The 27,221-nt window shown below is 35.3% G+C and overlaps 3 protein-coding genes across 10 annotated transcripts; 1 reads left to right on the plus strand and 2 right to left on the minus strand.

The window, feature by feature from the left end:
* LOC109703562 lies at positions 258-4,049 on the minus strand. Its single transcript, XM_020224216.1, has 5 exons — positions 2,744-4,049; positions 2,025-2,083; positions 1,596-1,724; positions 1,050-1,185; positions 258-808 (listed from the first exon to the last, which is right to left on the minus strand). The coding sequence occupies exons 1-5, from the start codon at positions 3,446-3,448 to the stop codon at positions 473-475; spliced, it is 1,365 nt and encodes a 454-aa protein (XP_020079805.1). The 5' UTR covers positions 3,449-4,049; the 3' UTR covers positions 258-472.
* Positions 6,452-14,747, plus strand: LOC109729049 (protein LAZ1 homolog 1). 7 transcript variants are annotated; one of them, XM_020259674.1, is made up of 11 exons: positions 6,454-6,693; positions 7,484-7,637; positions 8,161-8,692; positions 8,889-8,945; positions 9,831-9,939; positions 10,467-10,651; positions 10,727-10,815; positions 12,793-13,048; positions 13,444-13,689; positions 14,050-14,433; positions 14,520-14,747. In XM_020259674.1, exons 3-10 carry the CDS (start codon positions 8,477-8,479, stop codon positions 14,392-14,394), a joined length of 1,503 nt encoding a protein of 500 aa, XP_020115263.1. In that variant the 5' UTR covers positions 6,454-6,693; positions 7,484-7,637; positions 8,161-8,476; the 3' UTR covers positions 14,395-14,433; positions 14,520-14,747. The 7 variants fall into 7 exon arrangements, with proteins under 7 accessions (XP_020115268.1, XP_020115263.1, XP_020115267.1 ...); XM_020259678.1 differs by having other exon boundaries at positions 6,454-6,610; XM_020259679.1 differs by lacking the exon at positions 7,484-7,637 and having other exon boundaries at positions 6,452-6,693; positions 14,050-14,429.
* Positions 16,996-27,215, minus strand: LOC109703527 (cleavage and polyadenylation specificity factor subunit 2). Of its 2 annotated transcripts, XM_020224164.1 has the most exons (18): positions 26,917-27,215; positions 25,504-25,672; positions 24,951-25,047; positions 24,751-24,877; positions 24,539-24,654; positions 23,259-23,353; positions 23,016-23,167; positions 22,683-22,740; positions 22,502-22,609; positions 22,046-22,298; positions 21,386-21,570; positions 20,514-20,609; positions 19,803-19,901; positions 18,912-19,043; positions 18,702-18,746; positions 18,262-18,426; positions 17,775-17,852; positions 16,996-17,584 (listed from the first exon to the last, which is right to left on the minus strand). In XM_020224164.1, exons 1-18 carry the CDS (start codon positions 27,063-27,065, stop codon positions 17,486-17,488), a joined length of 2,223 nt encoding a protein of 740 aa, XP_020079753.1. In that variant the 5' UTR covers positions 27,066-27,215; the 3' UTR covers positions 16,996-17,485. The 2 variants fall into 2 exon arrangements, with proteins under 2 accessions (XP_020079753.1, XP_020079754.1); XM_020224165.1 differs by lacking the exons at positions 24,539-24,654; positions 24,951-25,047.

The following is a 27,221-nucleotide window of genomic DNA, read 5'->3' on the forward strand; positions in this document are numbered from 1 at the left end:
TTACATCTCAAAATATATTTGAGAGCACCTACTCTAATTGAGAAACTATAGGACTAGTAATGCAATTTTTGCCTTGCAGTTACTATTAATATTGTGGTTGCCAAAAAATATGTTATATAATTTGCAAATGACCAATCCATTTATCATTGTATTCATTTTACTAAGATGTATGGATATGACTTTGTCATGCAGTAATAGCGATTTTTTGAAGCTTAAAGGGATTCACATGGTGCAAGAAAAATGAAATAGCTGCAGAGTTTTACTAGCACAAATTCTAGATAGCATTTTATTTGCCATTCAAAATCAAGTTCATCAATTACACAGACAAAATTACTACTTCCATTACCACAACACTCAAGCATTTCATCACACAAAAACACTCAAAAGAAAAAAAAAAATCACCTCTTAAAAATATCAATGTGTTACTGATTAATAATAACAGCTAATTTTACAACAACTACCGAATGGTAATCTACGTCAAAGATTCACCATCACCAGGAGAGAGCGACTGTCTTAGTACCATTTTCCCCGACTCATTCTTCTCGAACACTCGCTCAATCAACTCGTCCCAGCTCATTCTCTGTCCGCTTTTCCGAGATGAGGCCGGAGAACTCTCACATCCTTTTTCACTAGAGTCCTCGCTGAACGTACCATACGTCGATGGGGACTCGGCATCGGGGACGGCCAAAGTGACCGCCCTCCGAAGTGCCGCCTTGTGCTCTTCCATGTGCTCTCGCCGTAGCGTCTCCTTTCTCTCCATCCTCTGCTTTGCTGGTATTTCCATTATCTGTTCCCTTTCGAGCATCAACTACACATGGATATAAAGGAAGTTATGGATGTTTCACAAAATCTGTGAAAGATTGCTGGTGAAATTACAAACTTAGTCACTAAATTTGACCCGCATTTCAATTTAGTTGTTACACAATCAAGCGCAAGACTATAAAGTGACAATTAAAACTATGAGAATGAACACGTAACTAACCTCAAAATATTGTTTTTATTTTTAAAAAAAATTGGAGAATTATCAGAATGAAGAAAGAGAGGCTTACATCTAAGGCTTTTTGAGCTTCTTTCTCAATCCAAATAATGGCATGGTCGGAAGTGGCGTTGCAAGAAAGAACAATGTGCTCAAACCGACCATCAACTGGCACTGCTGTTCTAACAACTGGTGGATATCTTCCACATCTGTAGACAATCATATATATACAAAATTGTTCACTCATTTTCGCCTAAGAGGATGACGAGTACCAATATAACATTCTACAATGTGATTATAGCCAGCAATAGCATAAAAATATTGCAAAAGCACACATCACTGTTCATTTTCTATCACTCCTGTTTGAAGAGCTGAAACGATCAGGAATGAGTGGCAATGGATGAAAGGATTACCATTGTATTACATTATTGCCGGAAATATTTTGGTCTATGCAAAAGTGTTGAGTATAATATTAGTTCGAGAAGGATGTTCTGGGTAATTATTCAGAATGGAGCTATAGCTAACTGACTTTATATAGTCAAGTCATATATTATCAGTCACGCAGTATTGTGGTATAGTCTATGTCAAAGTTTATGACAAATACATGAGTAATTTGTACCTGAATGGTTTTCTCTCGACAATATGATAGAGTCGACCAGGCGCGTAGAGCCTCCTTGGATCTCTCAACAGAACATCTTCTGGTATGCATGTGTCTCTCATGCATCTCAAACATAGCAAGCATGGCAAGCTGCCCAAAAAAGAGGAGATCATTCAAGTTTGAATACGATGAACCTTGCGACCCCAGAAGGAAAAATAACATGAATCATGTTTATGCTTAGTATAGAACACTCTACTTAGTATAGAAAAGCACAAACAAGAAGCTTGTAGTAGATATCAATGTGTAGTATGAAATTTGTGAATTAGTTTTGCTCCACCCCGGTTATCAGTTTATGGTGTTTGGTTCGCTAATCCTACTGTGATATTAACAGTGTATTGCATAAAATTTATATATGAAATTGAACAACGACGATATCTGCCACTAGTTTACCAGAGGATTGACTTGAAAATATCTTCCAAAGGAGTAGCTGTGCGAGGCAGGAAATCATCCTGAAGTCAAAATGATAATTATCAGATCATCGTGCCGTCACGGGATAGCAGCAAATGATAAATGACAAAAACATATCTCAATCTGGACATCGTCAAGCTCTTCTAATTGTCACAATTGATATAAGAATTAAATGAAAAAAAACAAGGAATATTGCCACTAACATACAGAATCTGAGAACATCTACTCATCTACAAATCGAAATAAAAAAGAGTGCACATCACTTCTTTTTTGACAGTGAATATTGCACATCAGTCACTTAATAGACTTTTATCAAAACAAGGGTACTAGTTTCAAATGGCTTAGAATGAATAAAAGTTGTTTCATTCTTTTTCTTCAAAAAATTGCTGGATCTCCTAATTGGGTCAGTTGATTGGGTCAGTTGGTGTTCACCTATATGTTCCATTTTAAATTCAACTATAGGTGCCTAGCTGTTACCATACATGTTCAGGCATAAGCACTTAAGAATCATAACTTCTACCATACAAAGAACTTCACAAAGCAAGATATCTTTATACTGATAGGGATGAAGACTGGGATCTTCAAACAAATTAAGAAACCGTTACCGAAATTACTCCATAATCCTTGTGCATTGAAGGAAAATGTGCTATAATTGCTAAATCGACATTGCAGAACCAAGATAAGAGCATAAAAATCCTCACTTGAAGCACGACCGAGTTGATCACATCGGCGTACCGGACGGCGAGGTTCAAGGACATGCACCGTGCGGGCGCGATCGCGTAGCAGCGGACCCTTTTCCTCTCGATATTGCCCAGCTTGTCCCTGTTCTGCACCACCACCACCGCGAGCATCGCCGCGATGCCGGACCCCAGCGAGTGCCCGGCGAAAGTTAACGTGTAAGTCGGGTACTCGGCCACCAATTCCTTCAACACATCGCACTCCGCATCCAACACCCATCCAGCTGCTCTCAGCAAGCCATTGTGCACGTAACCCCCGTCAAACTTCCTCTTTCCGAGCCGGTTATCGAGCAGCACGGCGTAGTCGCTCTCTTTGGCCAAGTTGAGGCCGCGGAGCGCGAGGACGATGTCGGCGTGGTCGTGGTCGAGGTAGATGAGGTAGGGGGTGACGCGGCCGCGGGTGTCCGCGTAGTTCTTGCGGCGGACGACGCAGGCGGGGTCTATGCGGTAGCCCCCCGGGGGCGCGAACTGCGGGTGCGCGAGGTCGTCCTCGTAGTTGGCGAGGATGGTGCGGCACATGCGCGGCACGGGCTCGAACTCCTCCGGGGACGCGAGCGCCCACGACGCGCTCTCCTGCCCCGCGCTGTGGCCGCAGCGCTTCCACGCCCAGCGCGCGCATGCGAGGCAGTAGACGCACTCCACGACGGGGAGGCCGCATGCGAGCGACATGGCTATCCTGTGGCCTGTGTCCTGTAGCCTGTGGCCTGTGGCCTGTGCCCGTGGGGAAGAAGAAGAAGAAGAAGAAGAAGAAGAAGCACAAGGAGAAGAAGGAGAAGAAGAAGCCTACTACTACAATTTGGGCATCGAAGTGTGAATTTGGGGTCTCTGGGGAAATTCCACAAATGGGTGTTGTGCAAAAGGAGGTGAATTGGATTGCGTGTTGGGAAAAATCGGATTTTGAGTATGACAGGGGGAGGATTGTTGTGCAAAAATTGAAGCTTTTGATTCGGAATTGAGGGGATATGGAATCAAAGCTTATAAGATGGATTGGATCGGGTATTCACAAAATAGGATCTCGAAAAGAAGAAACGAGGATTGGAGTGTTGAAGAGGAATCTGTGTATAAAAATCGAAGCTCTTTCGAGTATGAATCAAAAGAAAGGAACGAGAATTTTATCACCAATAATTTACACTTTGAGAAAGCATCGGAAAAAGAGAAATAAAAAAAAATGGCATGTGCTGCAGCTTGGAAATTATTACATGGCATTAGATTTTTTTTTTTTTCGTTATTTGTTATTTGTTTTTTTTTCCCTGAGGTGACATGGGACTAGAATTTAACAGCAGGGCGAAAACGTGTGCATCATTTCCTTCTTTGTTAGTTAATTAGGAGAAAGTCTTCTATTATTGTTATTTTATTTAAAAATAACAAGATCCGGGGTCATAAAATTTTATATCTAAATATAATAGTAATTTTGTTAAAATATAGTTTATTTACAGTTAGATTTTTTTATTATAATAATATATGGCATAATAAATTCAATTTAAAATATATTTTATATGGTGTAATTGTTATAATAGAGACAACCACACAACGTCGAATGATTGAAGGATAGTGTGTGAAATGCAGAAAACAACCTGGACATGGGCCACCACGTCAAACTTTGATTTTACAAGTTAATTGCAACACAAAACACTGATTGGAGAATTTAGACTAGTAACTAGACACGTCAAATTCGAAGTTGATTGTCACTTAGAAGTAGTATTCTGGCTTTATTAACGCTAATCGTTCTATTTTGTATTGCATGACTAGATGATTTATTGTAAAAATATAATATTTATGTAATTTGTTTGAATTATTATTAAGGATGATTGGCATTTTATTTTCATAAGATAATAGAAAATTTTCTTCATGACAAAGCATTGACGCATGGACCAATTAATTATACTTTTAAGGTATCGTTTGGTTCGAGGATAAGCAAAAAGTGACTATTCCAGAGATAGGTATAAATTGAGGTATAAACGGGGATTAGATCAATTTTGCGTTTGGATAAAAATTGGGTTATTTCTGGGAATAAAAAAAATAGCGTTTGGTTAGGTAAGATGGAATAAAAAAGATAGTAGATTTTATAAATAAAAAATAATCATATTATCCTCTTATTATATTTAAATTTAAATTTTTAAATTTTTAAATATATATTTTTAAATTTAAAATTTTAACTTTGAAATTTTAAATTTTGAAATTTAAAATCTCAAATTTTAAATTCAAAATTTTAAATTTTAAATTTCAAACTTTAAATTTAAGATCAAATTTAAATTTGAAAAATATAAAATATCAAATTTTAAATTTCAAATTAAAATATCAAAACTTAAATATAAAATTTAAAATTTAAAATTATAAACTTTAATTTTGAGATTATAAATTATAAATTTTAAAAATTTAAATTTTTAATTTTTAATTTTTTCAAATAAGAATAGGGGTGGAAACAATTAATAAAAATAATTTATTATAATAAATGTATAAATTTTTTTAAAATTCTACTTAAACTTAAATTTAATAAAAAGAATTTATTATAATATTTAAATATAATTTACTATAAATTTTATTATAATATTTAAATATAAATAATAATTATTAATATAGTACAATTAATAATTTTATAATAAAAATAATGTATTATAATATATAAATTTTAAAAAATTAAATTTTTAATTTTTAAATTTTTAAAATAAGAATAGGGGTGGGAACAATTAATAAAAACTATTTATTATAATAAATTTATAAATTTTTTAAAAATTCTACTTAAACTTAAATTTAATAAAAAGAATTTATTATAATATTTAAATATAATTTATTATAAATTTTATTATAATATTTAAATATAAATAATATGTATTAATATAGTACAATTAATAATTTTATAATAAAAATAATGTATTATAATATATAACATATTATATTTATATAATTTAGTTTTAATTCAATTTATAATTTTAATTAAGTTTGAAATTAAGCATTGGAATAGTGTTATTCCACCAAAATGGTGGAATAGCAAATCTCTATTCCGGGATAACCGGGAATAGCAAGGTTTGACCGGGATAAAATATCCCGGCCAAATTTCACCCCGTTTGGCGGAATAGTGGGGATAACTTTTGTTATCCCCGCTTATCCCCCCAACCAAACGGGGCCTTAAAGCTTATCTAACTGAACTTTGTTTTGAAAAGAATGTTCGTTGTAGCCACAGTTCCTAACAACTGTTCAAGTAAAATCCAAAAGCCCGTTCGCGGCCCGGCTCGACCCGATCCGGCCCAGCCCAATCCAAAGTTATGCTAATTACGAGCCCATTAATTAAAATTTTAGATCCTCTGGCTAATTAAACCACTGCTCAATCTCTCATCGTTCACTCGCGGAACCCGGCCCGCATCGAACGGTCCAGATCATCCCATCTATATATATATATATATATATATATATAAAAGCATTAGTTAAAAGGGTACAGGTACTACACCGACTCTTTTTTTTTTTGCCCTTTTCCAACAACCAGAGTGTGCGTACACAAGAACGCACCCATTTAATGCTTGGTCTGTACGAATTTACTATTTTACCCTTTTCCGTGCTGTCTTGGGGTATTTTCGGGTACCCATAAGTAATTACGCGCATTTTTTTTTTTGTTGGGGTTTATTTTGTTTATGGCGTCGTTGGGTGTTCGTTCTCGGTGCAAAAGCAAAGAAAAGAATATAAATACAAACATAGAAAAAAGGGGAAAAAAAAAAATCCACTTCGCGATTTGAATTGAGTGGACAGAGAGGGAGAGAGAGAGAGAGGAGGAGAAGGGAAGTGGTGGAGGAAATCGACTTCCGTGCTTCGCTCTTCGCCATTTTCATCATCGGCGAGGTGAGAGGAGTCGCTCTCTCCGTTTCTTCGTCGCTCTCATCGCATTCCGAGGTCTCGCGATCCTTGTCGAATCCGATTTAGCAGTGCGTTTTCTTTCGATCGATGCTAAATTTGTTTTTATCCTCTTTAGATTCCAATTGGATTTGAATGTGTAGATCGTGCTTATGTGTTCTCGAGGTTTGGGGTCATCGATGGTGGGAAAAGAACGCCAGAAACCCTAGAAATTGGGGTGCTAGGGTTTATCGGGACCCTGGAATTATTGAGTGTGGGAAATTCTTGGGGTTTCGGATTAGTCTATAATGTGATTCTTGTAGTTTGGAATTTTAGTGGTTGGATGGCTTCAAGAAGTGGATTAGTTGATGTGGTGAGTGATTTGTCTATATTTTCTTGTTTATTGAGGATTATGGGACACTGCGTACTTCAGTAGGTCTAGTTGTGGTGTATTTTTTTTATTCAGAAGTGGCCCAGGTTGTGTAATTAATAGTTAGGGTTGACATCAAATTGATAATTCATAAAATGAAGAAGATGGTGTTCGTTTTTCTCTTTAATATTCTTTTTTATTTTGTAGCCTGGTTAGACAAGGGAATTTTTAAATGTATATAAAAGGATGGAAAGGGAGGTTGACTGTCGAGAATTGAGAAATCATAGTCGATAGCAATTAACTTTAAAAATTGTTGATCTGAGGATGATGGATCGACGGACCAATTCAAACTTGCTAGTTAACCCCTATTATCTCATCTCATTGCTTGATGTTCTTTTTTATTTTATTCTTGTAAGAGTTATTTGAAGTTGTCTTTTTTTTTTTTATTGTCCTATCAATATATCTAGTAGGTTAACTTGGGATGTTTTGTTATTTGATTGGAATTCCTTCAGGTGGCAACTGAAAACACTCCTCTCATTAGCGAGTTGAATTGATGAATTGTTGGACAAACAAGGAAAATAGTCTTGAGTAACTTTTGTTTGGCTGGAATTCTACATGCATGCATTCTGGTTACCATGCTCAGTCAATGCCATTAAGCTCGTACATGTAAATGAAAATCTGATTCACTATATTTATATGTTCAAAACTAATATATTTCCATTTAATTTTATTATTAATTTTATAAGTTTTGTGATAAGCAATTAGCTGAGTGAAGGACTGAGGATTTAGTCACAGGGCACATGAAAATTTATAAAAATATCAAAAACTCTTTCTTTAGAGGAATCACCAAATGAGCTGGGAGCCAGTATTCATTGAAACATGTGTAGGTTGATACTCTTTTTCTAAACAGGGAGCCAATATTCTTGGTATTCTTTACAATTGTCCTTTTATTTTTACATCTTGCACGTGGCAGTTGTTTTCCATGGATATTTGTATGGTCAACTTATTTTTTAGTAAGAAATCAGCTGAGGTCAGTTATCTTGCTATCTTTACCTATCCTTTTTCTTTTCATTTCCTTCGCAGTCCTTAGTGATTATCTGTGATAAATTCTGTTGGATGTTTTCTTGTTTCATCCATGGGAAAGAGTGATTTTTATTGATGGATATTGTGCTGTTTTAATTGTTTTCAGGTTTCTTTCCAGTGATCCTAGAATCCGTCAAAAGCTTGAGGTTCTTGGGCTGCACAATGCTGATAAGCTTGTTTAGCAAATTGTGTTGTGGCTGCTAGAATAAGTTCCAATACTTTAAGGAACAGTTTTACATTGTTTGGAGTTACAATTTATCTTGGCTAGCAATACCTGTTTTTCAAGATTGACGCAGAAATAAGGGCAAAGATTCAATATTTATTTCCTTTTTCATACATACTGAATTTTGAGTGGAGCCAAAGCCAAGACTTCTAGATTTCAATTGGCTGGATTTTGTAACTAATTTAATGGTTCTGCTAGAATGGCGTGGAAGAAAATCCTCTCTGTGTTATTGCTGTTGCTTCCTCTAGCTGAGTCTCTTGGCCGTTCCAGGAAACTGTTGCCTTTTTACTTGGTTAGTCAGTCAAACGTACTATCGAGCTGGCCAATTTTAAGTGCCGGAGTTTTTGTTGCTGTCTCACTTGTTCTCTCCTTATTCCTAATATCCGAACACCTTGCTGTTTACAATCAGCCTGAGGTATTCTGCTACTACCCTTTCATATATGTCTTTCAACTTTTGGTGAATTTCAGAAAATGAAGTTCTAATTTTGTTACAGTTCAATTAAAAGGTCTTAAAGAGAAGACTATTGCAGATTTAAATGTACATAAAGCAACCTGTTGCTATCTTATGCTCCTATCTTCTCAAGTTTGTTTGGTTCTCATGAATATTTCAGGAGCAGAAGTTCTTGATTGGTCTCATTCTAATGGTTCCTGTATATGCAGTTGAGTCGGTATGTAAATCAACTTTTTATAGCCACGACTCTCATTTATTGTTTCTCCTACAGCAGTTGTTTATGTCTATCTTTTTGTACGGCTGACGTCATGGATATATCTATTGGACTTAGGAAGGTAATGACAGTTTTTGATTGCTTGTCAATCCTTTGGATTGGTTTTCCTTTGCAACAATATAGTTTTATTTACAAATAGGCCGTCAGGGCCCTTGCTAATTCTTAATGTGCTCATAAAATAATTCATAAATATTCATTTTTGTTTTTTTCTCCTTTTTTTGTGTGTCCGCTTTATTTTTTGGGTGGGTCAGGGGGTGGTTAATTGATTCTAATTTTCCGAAAATTTTATGTATGGGCGTGTGCTTAATCTCAGATTCTGGGATCAATCAGTTAGTGGCACCGTGCAAATTGCTTATGGCCTTGCAAATGACACATCTTCTAAATAGTCTTTCCTTGAGGCAATATTAAGAAAACTTCATGCTATCATCATCTAAGCAATAGGTAATCTTTTAGACTGTTAAATGTTTTGTTCTGCATGGGGGGCTGTATGATATGAGAGTGTTTTTCTGGTAAGTGTTATATTCAAATGCATTTTAAGTTGTATCAGGAGGAAGGTCTTCTCAAGTATCACATATTCTATAAATATGTGCCATTTGGTTTTCCCTCCTTTTTATTTGGGGTCTTTCTCAGTAGTGCGACCTATACCATAAATTAGTGTTGCATTTGTAGATCTATTCTAAACGTAAATTTGGGCTCAGACATTTTTTCAGTTTTGAATGAGCTTAAGTTTCTTGTAACTGTGCTGTTAAATTAGTTTGAATTTGGGATTAAATCTATCTTATATATCTTTGGCATTTTAGCTTTTCTAACTGATGATTCTCTTAGCAGTTCTTTTCATTGTTGAATTCAAATGTTGCATTCATTTGTGAACTTATGCGGGACTGTTATGAGGCGTTCGCTATGTATTGCTTTGAGAGATATTTGATAGCATGTTTAGGTATGTTCTTCTTAATATTTTGGTGTCATTCTTTTTGTTCTAGTGTCCTTATTGTTATACCCTTGAGAAATAATCCTGTATGCATTTAGATTATGTTATTATTTTTCCTACATAAGTTACTTCTATTACTAATTCTAGAGAAAATGTACATTAAAGTACTTGCACTCTAGTACAGTTTGAAATTGGGTACCTTAGAAAAATTTGAGTTCTGTTACACTATCTTTCAATAATATTAGTTATAGTATCTTTCTCTCTGGTTTTGTCAAAATTTTATATTTTCGCTGACAAACCATTGTACAATATTCCATCAAGTAACAAAATATTCTGCTAGGTTAGAGAATATTAAGAAAAAGTTACAAACAACACCGAGTTTTGATGTAGTTGTTAAATACAAAATAATGAAATGTTATTTTTATTTTTTTTGAAATTTTATAGTCCAGGTAGTTTCTGTACATATTAACTTAAATTCTTTTGTCGTGTGTCAACAATTATCTTGTTTGATTGGGAAGCTATTTGATTTGCTTTAGGCGGTGAGGAAAGAACAATTAAACTAATGGAGTCTCAGACTGAAACCAGTTCTAGCACTCCTCTTCTGGATCTTGAATATGAACATGGAGTTGTGAGACACCCATTTCCTTTGAGTTGCTTCTTGAGGAGCTGGTATCTTGGTTCTGACTTCTACTATGCTGTAAAAATTGGTATCGTCCAGTATGTAAGTATCGCTTATTTGCACAAAGCTCTTATTGTTGACTCTTCTCTATCACCTTTCTGATGCATAAATTTTCAGATGATACTTAAGCCGATATGTGCTATATTGGCAATCATCCTAGAACTTTTTGGAGTTTATGGAGAAGGGAAGTTTGAATGGCAATATGGGTAACATCATCTGCACTAATTTATTTCTCTAGTTAAAATTTTCATTGATTCACTATCATAATTGTGTGTGTGTATATATATATATGGAGCTAGGCTGGTATACTATCAGTAGCACGGAGGTCTCCATGCTATCAAGTTGTTTTCAATGATGCGGCTTCCAAATCGGCGATTGGTTCCATCAGACTTGATCAACACTATTAAAAGTATTTGGAAACTAAATTTCATAATTTTTCGGCATCATTTACCTATCAAACGAGTAGTCTAAAAATGAACAGCTGAAAATAAAAATCTCATAAAAAATGATGATAAGAGATTTGAATTTAAGATCAGAGATACTAATCTTACTCAAATGGTGAAAAGAATTTTCTATAAAAATTTTATTAGATTTTAATTATTTTACACCGTTAAATTCACAAACACATCACATCCACCATTAAAATTATCAATTTTGAGACATTTTGATCACTAGCCAAATGATGTCGAAAAATTATGAAATTTAGTTTCCAAATACTTTTAATAGAGTAGATCAAGTCTAATGGAGCCGATCATCGNATATATATATATATATATATATATATATATATATATATATATTTGAGCTAGAATACTATTGGTAGCAAACAGGCTTCATTTCTACCGATTTGTTTTTGATGATGGCGCGTCCAAATCGACGATCGGCATGATCTATACCACTTGAAGTATCTAGAATCAAACTTCAAATCTTTTCGACATATTGACCTAATGATCAACGGGTAGCGAAATTTGTGATTTTATTGGTCGATATGAGGGGTTTGCTCATTTAACAGTGTAAACAAATTTAAATCAATTGAATTTTGGTTAGAAAATTTTTTAAACTATTTGAAACAAGATCTATATTTTTTATCTTGATTATAAGAATCCTATTAGCACTTTTTGGAGGATTTTTATTTTTAGCCTTTCATTTTTGTGTACACTTGATACACAAGAGAATAATATCGGAAAAATATAAAATTTGATTTCTAGATACTTCAAGTAGTGTAGGGGTCATGTTCAACGGCATCACTCATTGATTTGGAGGTGCCATCGTCGAAAACAAATTGGTCGCAACGGAGCCCATTTGCTACCATAGCATGCTAGCCCAACTTTCTCTCTTTCTATATATAGAGAGAGAGAGAGAGAGAGAGCTAGGCTTCTATAATATCTATCGTACCGGAGCTCCGGTACTATAGTCTCGTTTTCAATCTTAGCATGTTCAAATTAACGATCCACATGGTTAAAACTGGTCTAGGGTATTTGAAATTTTTAGGAATACAATTTTATATTTTTTCGACATAGTTTACTTTATGATCAAAATTATTTCAAAATTATCAATTTTCAATGGCTACTATGGACTTTATGATCAATCCATTTCAAAATTGTCAATTTTCAATGGTTACTATGGACTTTATGATCAAACCATTTCAAAATCGTCAATTTTCAATGGCTATCATGGCGATTTTGTAGTTTAATGGTGTAGAAGAATCTAAATGTATTCAAATTTTGATAGAAAATACTTTAAACTATCTAGATTAAGGTCAGCATCCTTTATCTTTAATTCAAAAGTCCTATCCTCAAATTTTAAAGATGGTTTGATTATCACCGTTCATTTTGACATGATTTACTTACTAAGTAAACAATGTCGATAAAAATTAAAATTTTATTTCTAAGAACTTCATATACTCTAGATCATGTTTAACGGTGTGGATTGTTGATTTGAACGCTTTAAGATAAAAAACGAGATTATAGTACCACAAATAGTATAGTAGACTCATTCTACATATAGTATTCCTAAGTACTACAAAACGAGATTATTCCTAAGTACTACAAATAGTATAGTAGACTGATTCTACATATATATATATATATATATATATATATATATATATATATATATATATCAGCAAAATCAGCTTTGTGTGAGTTATCGTGGGTCAACAATTGCATTTTTCTGTGGTGCAGATATCCGTATTTGGCAGTTGTTCTAAATTTCAGCCAGACATGGGCCTTATATTGCCTTATACAGTTCTATTCTGCCACAAAAGAGAAGTTGGAACCTATAAAGCCCCTGGCTAAGTTCCTGATGTTCAAGTCTATTGTATTCTTAACATGGTGGCAGGGTGTTGCTGTTGCATTGCTTTTCTCCACAGGGGCTTTTAAAGGCCATCTGGCACAAGAGCTGAAAACAGGCATCCAAGACTATATTATATGCATTGAGGTAGACATGAAAATAAATTCTTAGATCAGCGGCTGTCACCTTTTCTTTATTTAGTCTTGTATGTCTCATGGCGAGTTCCTCTTTTATTTGATTCTTCTTTACAAACTACAATGATGCCATTGACCTGGTTGTAATTACGTATAAATCTCTTTTACTGAGCCTTCTCCTTTTGGAGTTGTGTTATTGCCAACCCTCCAACATACTTTGTAAGGTCAAACAGTTCGCCAGTTCAGGGTCTCGTTCGCTAATCACCTATTGTGATGGTGTGTTTGTACATTTTTGCCATCAACATTTTATATTAAGAGAAGTGCATATGTTCGATAGTTAACTTACTCTTTCCAGTTACCCGGTGATTTGTCGGCAATACGCGATCACATATTTCTTGCTTATAACAGATGGGTGTTGCTGCAGTGGTTCATTTGAAAGTATTTCCAGCTAAACCCTATCAACAAGGAGAGAGATGTATTCGAAACGTTGCTGTGATGTCTGATTATGCATCGTTAGGGGCTCCTCCAGATCCCGAAGAGGTTAGAGAGAGTGGAAGATTGACTAAAATGCATCTCGTTCAACCTGATGATAGAGAGAGGCGGTTGAGTTTCCCACAAAGCGTTCGCGATGTGGTTTTGGGAAGTGGTGAAATTGTATGTTTCCCTATGTGTTTGTCATCTTTTTTTTGGGTGCTTTTACATACACCACACGTGTCCCAGAAAAATCTGAACTTCCATCTACATACCTCGAAAAGTGCTTCCTTTTTATGAAAATACTCTTTATCTTAAGTGGAAAGTCGTTGAATTGATGGGAGGAAGTTGCTTTTGTATTCCAAAAGGTTTTAGCTGGGCAGATTTGTAAGTACATACATACTATTGAATTGAAGCTTCTGGAGGTATGTAGGAAAGTTTAATTCTACTTGTTTATGTGAAGAGATAGAACTTTATAGGAGTGTAAACAGAGCATCTTTTTTCTTCCCACTGATTATTTTTCTTTAACATGTTCTTTTTCAGATGGTTGATGATGTAAGATACACAGTTTCTCATGTGGTGGGACCAATGGAGCGAGGGATTGCTAGGATTAATGAGACACTTCATCAAATATCTGAAAATGTGAGGCAGATCGAGAATCGGAGAAGAAGAAAATCCAAGGATGATAGCTACTTCATTCCTATGAATTCATGGTCGAAGGAATTCTCAGAGGTACATGACCTTCTTTCCGAAGGGAGCTTTAGTGACAGTGGATTGACTAGGAAGAGACGCCGTGTGAATTCAAAATTTGCACCTCCACATATATGGCAATCAGATGCAACTCCGGAGTGCGGATCATATGGGTTCGGAGGCAGCAGATGTTCTTAGTTTCCCGTACTAATGAACTGACTTCATGGCTATCAGTTAGTAAGCATATGTTCTATTATTTGGTTTACGTCAGAATTTAAAGATTTTATAATTTGGTGTAACTGCTGACTTATATTTATTTGCAGGGCATTGGCTTTACTCCCTGTTGGTTTTGGTTATATCAGGTATATAGAGCATTCTAATATTTAACTGTGAACAATAGCAATTAAATTTACCCTGCAAAATGTGGAAAATTTGAGGTAGTATAGTCAAGTGGTGCTTTAACTTGTTTTGAAATTTTGTATTAGTTTGTAGGAGGAATACATATTCTTTTTAATACAATAATTTGCTAGGTTTTTCTTTTTTGAAGTTAATCAAGCTGCTTTTTATGTTACCTGCCTATATATTGATCTAGATAATGAGATGTAACTTATGTATTAGGAATTTAAACTGAATAGACTCTTTCTTTTTGTTATTATTTGAGGAACATAGTTCTTGATTAATTAATAACCTGTGTTTAAATGTCTACTATCTAGGGGCCTAGTTTGGTAATGCCCTTCCAAAAGCACTCTGTTTTACATTTTGAGAGGTCTAAAAAGTCCAAAAGTGTTTTTGATCTTCCCTCCATTTATGCTATAAATTTGTGGTGGCAATTGCCACTAGAGAAGCGTGTGGTTACATGCTCCGGTTGTGATAGCCATTGAAAGCAATTTTAAACTTTTTGGACTCTTTAAAGTAGAAATTGGGTGCTTTTGGAAACACATTACCAAACTATGCCCTGATATAGTGCGTAAAAAAGTTACATCAAGGTCTTTGGAGGATGAAATATTATTTAGGTAGGCTATACTAATTTTCAGTAGAAAGGCATCTTTTTAAGGGGGGAAAGTGACTCGTACATGATTTTTTTTTTCTCTTTGTTGCCAAATAAACTCACAAGTGTACATGCTCAATTGCATAGAAAATGAGTTCAAAAAAGCAAAAGGTAGCAACAATACCAAATGAGGCATTAGGTATTGTGAGCAAAAACTTGTTGAAATCTCTTCTTGTCATGCAGCACTGTGGCAACAAAGAGAAACAGAGAAAGTAGAGCACCTTTTTTTCTGGTTTAAATTGCAGCAAATCATGCTTTTGTGCTTTGCAGAAAAAGTTTCTTTGTATCCAACTATTTCAGGTTTGTCTCTACGTACTATCATTAGCTTACTGATCTTAATACCGTAGTGCTTATTACTTCACCTTTATCCTTTATTATTCCTGTGTGTTGAAAGATTTTCTACACCAAGGGATGTTTTATGTGCTGGCAAGTGCTTTACTCCTGCATCCATCTAGTTAAATGCAAGTAAAAGTATGTGCAGGTATCTGTTCCTACTTGTGCTCGTGTAAAAGTGTGTGCAGGTGCGAGTAAGCGTCCTAAAAATATATTCTAGTAACAATTTAAAATTGGAAAAACTTCAAAAAAAACTGTGGTTTCGCACTTTTTCATTTTAGTACCCTGTGGTTTTAAAGTGTATCAAGTTAGTATCCTGTGGTTTAAAGTGTATCAAATTAGTACTCTGTGATTTTATTTTTGTATCAAGTTAGTACCATGTAGTTTTATTTTTTTCTTAATGAAATGTTAAACCACATGGTATTAAAGTGAGAAAGTGTAAAATCACAGGGTACTAACTTGACACACTTTAAAACACAGGGTACTAAAGTGAGAAAGTGCGAAACCACAGGTACTAACTTGGTACACTTTAAATCACATGGTACTAAAGTGAGAAAGAGTGAAACTACAAGGGGGTATTTGAAGTTTTTTTTTAAAAAATTATATGGTGTCCTATAACATAGCAATGATGAGCTATTATTTTTCGAGTAATTCGATGGCAATGCTGTCTTGTCATTATAGTATTTACTTATATTTCGTTAGTGATGAAATAACAATGAACTGTATTAAAATTTATTAGTTATGAATTGTAGTAATGATATTCATCACTTCAAATTATTGTCCAATCGCATCAGTGAATAGAATGTATTGTTTCACCGCGCGAGTGCGACATGCTGTGAATTGGATTAGTAATGAGGGTATTTTTGTTTTTCTGCATTATTTTTTTATCTTGTTTTTCCAACATCTTTGGATTCATTGCATATTTATGTTTGTCTTAAAAATACTAGCTTAATTGTATTTTGCATCAACACCTTACTGAAAATGACTAGTTACTGATGTCGAAACTTCTGCCAGCGCTTAAAAGGTCTTTCAAACCAACATCGACCTGCATATTTTTAATATACGCCCTCTTTAAGTGTATTAGCATTCACGTCTAGAAATAATATTTATATATGCGCAAATTGACCTCTACAGAAGGGTACAAACTTTGCTATGCACGTAAAATTTTCATATACACCGCAAACTAATTTTGCATCAAGACTTTTCGAAAACAAACCTTTTTGAACATTTAAGGAATTTTTTTTTCAAGTGAATACATTGTTTTATGCAGTAATATCAGTATTATTAATTACATCCTCCCGAAACATATATACGAGCATATATACAAACAAAATTTTCTAGGGATATGCCTCGCAGCAATGCACAAAAATTCAGGTAGTTCTGGTGCATATGCACAGGCATTAATGGCTCAATTTAAATTGCTAAAAGAAAAGGACATGCAAAACATACGAACTCAAAATCTACACTGGTACCACACCTTGCAGGCATCGATGCATTCCTGCCACATATTAGAGCGCATGCCAGCGAACTAAGTGCGAAGAATTATAAGTATACTCGAAATGACGACTCTAATTCTTAGATATACACCGAGCCATCAGACGCTACTCGCCTCCCCTGCAAGAATAGCATCTTCACCCAGCCACGGAAGCAAAGCATAGTAGACAAAAGGCAGCTTCAGCCACTCCATGTTAAGTAACAACAAAAATTAAATGGCACGACAATGCTATTACAAAAATTAAACTAGCAAAGCTCTTGGCCAGTTTCTAGCTTCCGCCAATGGCAAATGAGATTGTGCAAAAAGGCGCCGGAAAAGCCTAATGCGGTGCAGTCGGAGAAAACAATCCTACCTACCTGTTCAACATGAACTAGTGAGTGGATTATAAATAACAGTGACAGCCCTGCGGTAAGTTATAGCGAGTAAAATTGTGAATAGAGAAGGTCCCGAATCTTGTAATATTCTTCACACAAGGGGCCTTCTATAGCTATTTGCTGAGCACCGGTAACACCCTGTACACAATGTTCAGGTTAATATATCAGCAGATAAGGGCGAAAATAAGGCATGTGAATATGATACTCTTGCTTATGAGTTGGCACAGTTCAAAGCGTCCATGATTAAAGATTACATATAAGTGATAAAAATAACATGCAATATAGATTGGAGCATATATGCAGAATTAGTATGCGATAGATGATTTACCTTCTGGCTGGAATCACTTATCTTCCGCAGCGTTACGTACTCGCCACACCGTAAGGCACCTCCCCCCGCAAATTCCACCTTAAGTAAATTGGATTCACAAGACATAATTGTGTAAAAATATGTCAAGCCTGAAGTGAATTGGATTCATAAGACAAAATTGTAACCATACAAGGAACCTCAACAGAGCAATTTAAGTATGCATGCGGATAACTGAGTCCTGCAAACCATAAATACGATTTGGCACCTAAATACTATCATTTTCTGTATTCTTACGAGAGACTTTATTTAAAACATCTGGATAGGTCAAACTTGAGGAAAGTCGACATATTTTTTAAGAAATGATTATCACTCTCAATCTCAATTTATAAACTTTTACTAAAGAAAACAAGAAACTAGTTAAACTTTCTCACCTAAAGACCATATTCAGCTGAAAATTGACTGATAGAAACCAACAAAAAAATTATTTAATAAAGATACTAATATGTACCTGGACACCTTTGCCTGCAAGGAACTGCTTGAAATCTGCCAGCTTCAGATCTCCCACAAGAACAGATTTGTGGGCTGGTGGGTTTGATGAAAGAGGGAGAAGGGTAAGCATGTCATCTGTCTTTCCTACTTCTGCATCCACCCATGAGATCTCATGCTCGCCTAACTGTAGATGGTATTCACAATATCTCGATTATCATGCATTAACAATTAAATATGAAACAAGAATGATAAAATGAAAACTAGAATGATAAAATGGTAAATGCTCATCAATTGTCTTCTTTGCGAATTGAACTTTTAAATAGTTAAGATCTCCTAATCACCAGCGAAACATAAAAATTCATATAACAACCAACAAGATCCCCAAGCCCTCGTATGTATAACCAAACCTAAAAGAAGGAAAACAAGATATGCTCAAACTGTTCAACAATTATGACTTACCTTCTTAAAGAGAACATTACTCATTAACTTCTCTGAAAGCTGCACCTGTAGTTGAGCACAAGTGGAGACAGAGAGGTGGGAGTTAGTGAGCAAATGAGAGAGTGGGAGAAGACAAGGGCCTACACTTTCCAAGCTACGTACCAACTGTTATTTGGCTAATTAATTAACTTCTTGTCAAACTACAGCAAGATAGTAAATTAAAATTAATACCTTGTAAGCACACAAATCAGAGGTCACATCAATAGTTTCTTCAATCTGTGGTGCATAAACATGAGGGCAGACATGTTTCACACAGTGCATTTTCAGGTGCTCAGTCGCCTCTGCTGACCCATGCACTAGAACCTAGAAGAGAAGGTTAGACACATTCATAACAAAATCATGATATGCATATGTGAGCAAGTAATGAAGTAGTCATGAACTTGTAGTTGCATAAGAAGTTTCAGATAATACTGAATTATCATTCAATCAACCATGTTTATCTGCAAAGGGTTTCTGAAAAGTGAAAATGAGTTTTTTTTTTTTTTTGTGCATAGTGGAAGAACAAGTTGAATCATAGTAGTATAGAAGAATGTAAAGATCCATCTCTCTTCATTTTGGTAGAACTTTGAGATCAACACAGATCCCCTAATTAAGCAGTGTTTCTTTCATCCAATCGACCGAATAGAACAAATGCTAGGCCACACCTCCTAGCCTAAAAACGTTATTTGTGGCAACTTCCACTGTTGTCTAATTTTGTTTTGAGCTTTGACTAGATATTTGGCAGCAATTTTTAGAGGGTTTATGCCAGGTTGATGACCATAGAAGTTTAATTTGTTTTTTTCTTTTTTTATTCCGTTCTTTTTGAGCATTCTCATCTTTGAGTCAAATGCTTTAGGTAACATTTTATTGTTGAGTGTTGGTAGAAGACTTTGACAATTGATAATTTAACTCATACAAAATTGGTACCTGGAATAACAGAAATCTAAAGAACCCAATCATCAGGAAAATGACAGTAACCCACGTAAATTAGCATCATATATGAATTACAGCAACATTAAGTTAAAGCTGGTATATCTACTATAACATAACTAAAGAATTCAATCTGCAAGATTAGCAACTTACAAGTTTCAATGGAGCCACGTGAGCTAGAATAGATTTTACAGAACGCCCATCAGACCGACCTTCAAAATCCATGTAAGTCAATGCACACTTCACTTGCACCTGAAATAAGTAAATGAAACTTAAAGAATTTAAAATATGTAACCATTAACTTTTAATTTATGAGATCTGAGCTCTGAAGCTGAATACAAATGCTGCTGTCAAAGCATGTAGTCTAGAATAATAATATTCTGAAGGCAAATCAAGTAATAGAAGGTTCTACTTATCTATTATTTACGTAGTTGGTCATGTTGATCAAATGACTTAGCTGAAATGTTAGCCAACTAGCTGGCACTTCATCAACTACCAGCAGGTTTTAACAAGACTACGGAATAATATTCTGAAGGCAAATCAAGTAATAGAAGGTTCTACTTATCTATTATTTACGTAGTTGGTCATGTTGATCAAATGACTTAGCTGAAATGTTAGCCAACTAGCTGGCACTTCATCAACGACCAGCATGTTCATACATTAATAAGACAATCAAAATCAAGAAAGATAAGGAGCTCTAACTAAGCGACGACTTGAAACAAGAAATATTTTAAAAGATAGAAACATCATAATTCGAGAGGATAGTCGTCAAAGAACAACCCATACCAAAAATGAAGGCAAAATTAAAGCAGATGCTTGTTTGGATGATATCATAATTACAGTTGAAACTGGAAATTGACTTACGGTCGTTTCACTCGAAACAACTTTAGAGGGTGTTGAATCAAGGAGCAAGTGCGCGGAACCTTCGTCAAGCTTACCATCTAAACCATCTCCAGTGGCCTGAAAACATTTGAACAAATAAACAACATACAAATTAAAACTGTATCTAATCATAGTACCACTCGAACTAAATTATGACTAAAGAACTAGCAGATCATACTCTATGCAGATAAACTGATAAAAGCAATTGAATCATAGTAAGCAAGCAACATTGGCTCCTTGTGTTCCAATATGCCATTATCAAAGGTATTTGAGTACTGCCACACAAGTTAATTTCAATGTACTACCTAAGCCATACTTGTGCATCATACCTTTTAACATTTATTGCTTACTTAAAGGACCGATTGTGAAACCACTGATGCAATTTTTTTTTTTTCTAATACAAAACAAAAATGCTTTAGTTAAAAGGAACAACAGAGGAAAAGAGAATTCGTGCAAGCAACTTCAGAAAGAGTAGATTTATACACAGATACCCCAAGCCACTTTTTTGTTTTTGTTTTTTTTTTTTTTTATATAGAAAAAGGTAGCTAGCTACCTACTTCATTCATTAGGGTAATAAACTGGGCTACAAAAAGATCTCAAAATGTAGCTTCATACACAGATACCCCAAGCTGTTGCTGGAATTGATGCAAGCATGTTTTAAAAGATCTCAAAACGTAGTAGGATGTAACCAAACAAAAAAAAAAAGATCCCATTTGAGGAAAAAAGAACAAAATAAAAAATTCAAACAACAAGCATACAAAAAATGAATTGCATTATTGCTATCTATGTGGTTCACATCAAATTATATGTGAAGTACAACATCTACCAACATGTATGCGCATGTAGGAACTTACAAGCATGGAGAACTGATCCATATCTTCTTCCTTCCTAATGTAATCATCAGGATTGATGACTTCACCATAGTCATCCCATTCAGCTGTGTTTTCAAAGAAGGGAAACATTGGAGCAACACTGGTGGATGGTGGAACAAATCCATCAATCACAATGTCCATATGGCCACCAAGATGTGAGCTGGCTACTGAAAAGTCCAAAAGAATGCAGATGTTAATGTTTAATGAAGAGTAGATTATATCAAATGCTAAAGAGAAGAGAGTGCCTACCAAAGATCAGAAGTTATGCAAAAGAAATAATATTGTTATGAGTTTCTCTTTACCCGAGAGAAAAGATAAAATCCCGATTCCGGTAATGACTAGTAAGGAACAAGCACAACGTATTAAATGCCTTGGAATTCGAACCTCAAAGTAATCAGGAAGACAATTCATTCATTCCCTTCCAAAAGGCAATTCTAAGCATTTTTAGGAACAAAACTTGTATCACATACAAGAGCTTACACCCAGCTTATGTTGAAAATTATTTCCACAATCATGATGCAGTGTAGTAGTTCAAGTTGACAAAGTACAAGACCGACGAACTTAAAAGAGTGCAGATATGTCTATGCTTACTGTTGGATGAAACATGAGAATTTAAAAGAGTGCAGATATGTCTATGCTTACTGTTGGATGAAACATGAGAAGAGCTGACATCGATCACCATTGGATCAGCAACATTAGCATCTGATCCATGAGAAACCCTTGATTCCTCCTCTTTAACAAGGCTAGCCTTAAGGGTGGCTTCTTTTTTAATGCGTTCTTGTTCTTCTTCATAGGCTTTCAATTCATCACCAACTAAAGGAATTCTTTTACTCATAATAACCTTTACAGCTTTGGGCGGTGGGTCCACTTGAAGCATGCGTGCTAGCGTCCCAAACTACAACATCAAAAACATGGATTAAATAAAGAGCTTGCGGTTAGTTAATATCGACAATTTTTTTCATTTCTATAGGAGATTGGAACAAGATTCCTAATCAATTGGCTGAAGCCCTTTTAGCAGTTACGAAAAAGTCTAACTATTGCCAACTACAAGACTATATATGTAAAGACTATAGATCAACAAACAGGCAAAAGAAGTACCTGGCCCTTCTCTGTAAAAAGCACAAGATTCTTTGCATCTGTTGCCAATTCAACAAAAATGTCATGAGAGAAGCCAACCTCCAAACTAGCCATAGATGCTAAAACTACCTGCAGAAGTACAGGAGGCACATTAGCTTCCAAACCTCAAAATACAAACATGAAAGAGATAATTAGTTTTAACCTTTGGAACATCAGTAAAGTTGTCTAGCTCATTCCTATTGATTATGAGTGTTACATGTCTGCACAAGATCAAAAGGGGAATAAGTAAAAAAACAACAGTCAAGATAACAATGCAATTGCAGTTTAGAACACTCAATTTACAGGCTCATTAACATTAGCAAACACAAGTTCTCAGATGTTCATGTTTCTGCATCAATAGCACTAGAAATTGGCCTCTTAAATTAAAAGTACAAAATATGAAACAATCCAAACTAGAAAGGCAGATAAATGATCCGTTGGGTATATGGCATGCATGATCTTAATTATTTTTTTAAGGGTAGCATCATGTGCTTACTTCAATAAGAAGGCGTTGTCTCGTGTATGTCCAAAGGATTTTGCTATCGAATCACTCATCCACTCAAGGAAACTCTTGACATAATCAATTGTGCTTGTAGCTACGTTTGTCAGAAAGAAGATTGGGAAACTTAAATGCTGCTGATCCCAATACTGCAATTTTAAAATAAAACTGCACTATTAAATTTTCTCAAATTATCAGACTAAAGGAAAAAGGAAAAGAAACCTTGACAATGGATTTCACCTGCTCCAGTATCAAAATAAGTTCCAATGCTCTCCCAGCTGTATCAACAGGGAGCAAAACAGTGCCATCAGCCCTCAGTGCTTTCAGTATTGCCTCTGAAAAAAAAACAAACACTATTTAGCAACTATAATAGTAGAGGATTATGATCACAAATAGCAGGATAGTAGCATACATGAAATATCTCACTAGAAGAGTAGAAGTACGGAGGGAAAAAATAAAGTTTGATTGTGAAAATTACGTTTGCATGTATGCCTGAAATCTATTATGCAACATATAGCATTAAGTTCTCAGCATTGTTAAGCAAAACTCCTAGACTATGTAACCCAAAGCTATAGCTGTAATTCTGCCAAGAGTAGATTAACATAACTACTTTTAACAGACAATTACTTACTCAGCATTTAATAACAAAGAACTAAGGGCGTGCTTGGTTCGCACTATGAAAGACTACTAGGAGTAAAAAGATATCCGAGAATCTTATTCCTATTCATCCTATTACTAAGAATGTAGTATTTCGGTGTTTTGTTCATACGGTCATATTATTTAATCATGTTATTTAAAATTATGAAAAATATACAATTAATTTATTTATTTTTAAATTAATTTTAAATAATACTATAAAAAATTTCAACATCTTTTTAGAAAAAAGAGAGAGAGAATATAGGTTAGAAAGAGAGAACATAATTAAAGAAATAGGAAGAGAAATAGAGTCGAGGTTAGAGAGAATGAAAGGGTTGAGATTTTAGAAAAAGAGGGAGAGAAATAGCTTAGTTTAGAGAGAGAAAAAGAGTTGAAGTTTAGAGAGAAAAAGATAAGTTTAGAGAGAGATATGAGGTTAGGGTGTAAAGAAAAATAATACCAACTAGCCAGCGGGTGGGAAGAAAGAAAAAGATTAGACATATTATAATTACTCCAATCCATTAATATAAGGATAACCACCATCCCCCAAAGGAATGAAATTAGTACTTTGGGATGCATCTCATTCCCAAGTAAATCTAGTATTATCAACTAGATTACTTAATACGTTTAGCCAAACACCGTCATATTTTTTTATTCCTATTGGATTACTATGAATCTTAAAAAGATAGCGCGAACCAAACGCACCCTAAGAGTTATGCATTCTTTACGAAAAATTCCAGCAACTTAACTCACAACAGAATGACATCGAAATAAAAGTAAATAACAGAGTAGTAAATTAAAAGTTCTTATGAAAGAGATAACAAAGGAGGAAAAGAGAATATGACAAAAGGCAGACGGAAGATTAGAGCATTAAAAAGAGGTACCAATGAACTCTTGGTCCCTTTGACGTTTGTAAAGCTGATTATTTAAGGCATTAAAAGCATCCGTTATCAGAACAGCCGGTCGTACAAAAGATTCTAGGACAGTCCCATTCAAGTGCCTGAAAAGAATTACGGTGGCCACAACTTTTGCTCTTAGAAGAAAGTAGTTTCATAAGGTATAGCTTTTATGCAGGTAAAATAAAGGCAAGTCCAACCGTTCTTTTCGATGGTTGAAGTCAACTGCATATATGACATCCTCTCCATCCTTTGTAATCTTCCAAACAGTACCTCCCAGAAGATGGCCAGCCACATGAGGAGCAATAACAATCCCTTCTCCTTTATCTATTAAGGCAAAATGAGTAACACATCTCAAATGTAAAGCTGAATATTAACAGATTAGTACAACTTTACTAACCAGAGAGATGGTAGTTCTGTGAGTATTTCAATCTAGTAACATTTTGGAAAGCAGCATCTATATCATCCAGACTAAACAAATCAAAATCTGAAATTTGCTGCAGAATCCAAGCTCAAAAAGGTTAAAGCCCACAAGATGACATAAAAGTAATCAAAATACAAAACAGATACAAAAATTTTGATGTGCAATAATTCAGAACGTAGGCAACTTCTCTAGTATGAGAGAGAAAAGGATGAAGTCAACTTTGCAAGAGGTATATTTGGAAGTAGTTGAACTCCCAACGAACTAAGTGACAAAGAACTCAACCTCTACCAGAACCTTAGGAATTTAATTAATGGAAATTTGAAGTTCGACAGAAGATACTAATTATTTATTTATATACATACTGCTTAAAATAGTAACTTCTGTATACTTGATCAAACTGCCCATCCGTGGTATTTCAGTGTAGATAAGCAGGATTAACATGGAATTTACAGAAAACTTACTATTTCTGACAGAAAAAGAAACTGCTGTGTAGATACATAAGGCTAATGGAACGTTATCAGGAGCTTACTCTTCGAGAAAGGTAGTGATCATACATGGTCAAAAGACCAAGTCTATAGACAGGTTCTGTCGAATAAACAGGAGCAGAGAGTCCGAGATGTTTCATAGCATACGGCAAGGCGCCTAGGTGAAGAATGTCAGGATGTGATAGCAAAACGGCATCAACTTTTGATGCTACCCTGAAATAAGATTCATCATAAATAATAGCAGAATGTCAATTATCTAGCAAAGATACAGTGGCATAGTCAACGTATGATTGTCAATTATCAAGCTGAGAAACACCGACATAGTGAACATATGATTTGAATATGACAAAATTAGATGACATTTACAATGGAGGATGTCGATATAGAGATAATTCACTCGAACACAATGATATAAGGCTTTTACTTCACTTTCTTCTATCATTTTTCAAATTCAATGTATCACAACATGTTATGCAAGTCCTTGTAACAACTTTCATCATGTTAGCTTGAGGTTTAAAACAATTTTTTAAAACTGAAGTGATGTAAAGCAGACGTATTACACAAACTTTCACATCTCGAAGACATTATACAAGAGAGCAAGAAAATATAGGGAAAATATTATGGTATAGGGTATTATCGAAGAAATACTACAATATAGATGCTTTTACTGGCTGCCCACGTTCCATTCCTGATGTATCATATCCAAGAATTGACCACACAAACCATGATCAATTTTAAGATTCAGCGGCCTTCCTGAAGATTACTACATGAGGATAGCAATTCAAATGCGCCCCCTCGGCTCCTCTTGTGTTGAAATATGGGAAATTTCATTTAGCAATTGTTAAAAAATGGGCCTTTACTTTAGAATCATATATTGAAAGAATTATTGAAACAAGTCAAATTGTGACATAAATCTGATGCAATTGTAGTGCTTATCGTACATATTTTATATTCTTGCTAAGTTCTTGGGACTGTGCACCTCTAGGTCTTCTCCTCCACCAAGGTATTTAACACCAATTATTAGTGTTTCCTAAGAATGAAGAATAATTTGTCTACAGCATTGCACTTAATCCTTGGGGATGCTTAGATTATCGAGTTTGTACCATAGGCTCCATTCAACAAAATTCATGCATCGAATAACCAGAAAACACACACATCTCCATAATTTCAACACAAGGGTGTTTCTTAATCACTTCAACCTAATTTTGGACGCCGAAACCATCCAAGATCGCATCTCCAAAAAAGGAATTACCTTTCCCCACGACGGAAAGCGCATTATCGATGCCTAATTTCCTACCTACGCAGGAAAACACGCATTTACCTGATTTTCACCTAGAGATCATACGTTCGACACTCTTTCGCCCGGATTCATCGCCTACTAGGGTTCTTGATCGAAAAGGAGATCGAATTGAAGGAGTGAAAAGGGGAAAGGAAAGAGGATGGTACGAATCGAATACCTAGAGAGGGGTTGGAGGAGGTTGAGGTCGAAGAGGTCGTTCCACCCACAATCCATGAGGAAGTTGAAGCCATCGATGGACAAGAGGTAGCACAGCGGGTTCTCGCCGTATACGCCGCACAGGGGAGTCACCTGGACCGAAGTCCCCATTGGAGAGAGAGAGAGAGAGAGAGAGAGAGAGAGAGAGAGAGAGGAATGAGGAGTCGGCGACGATATGCGAGGCCGAGAAGGGGAGAGGGAGAGAGCAAAGTGAGGAGTCGGCGCCGAGAATCGGCGGGATATTATACAGAGAGAGAGAGAGAGAGA

The sequence above is a fragment of the Ananas comosus genome, linkage group 25, assembly GCF_001540865.1.
Source record: "Ananas comosus cultivar F153 linkage group 25, ASM154086v1, whole genome shotgun sequence".
Classification (NCBI taxonomy): Eukaryota; Viridiplantae; Streptophyta; class Magnoliopsida; order Poales; family Bromeliaceae; genus Ananas; species Ananas comosus.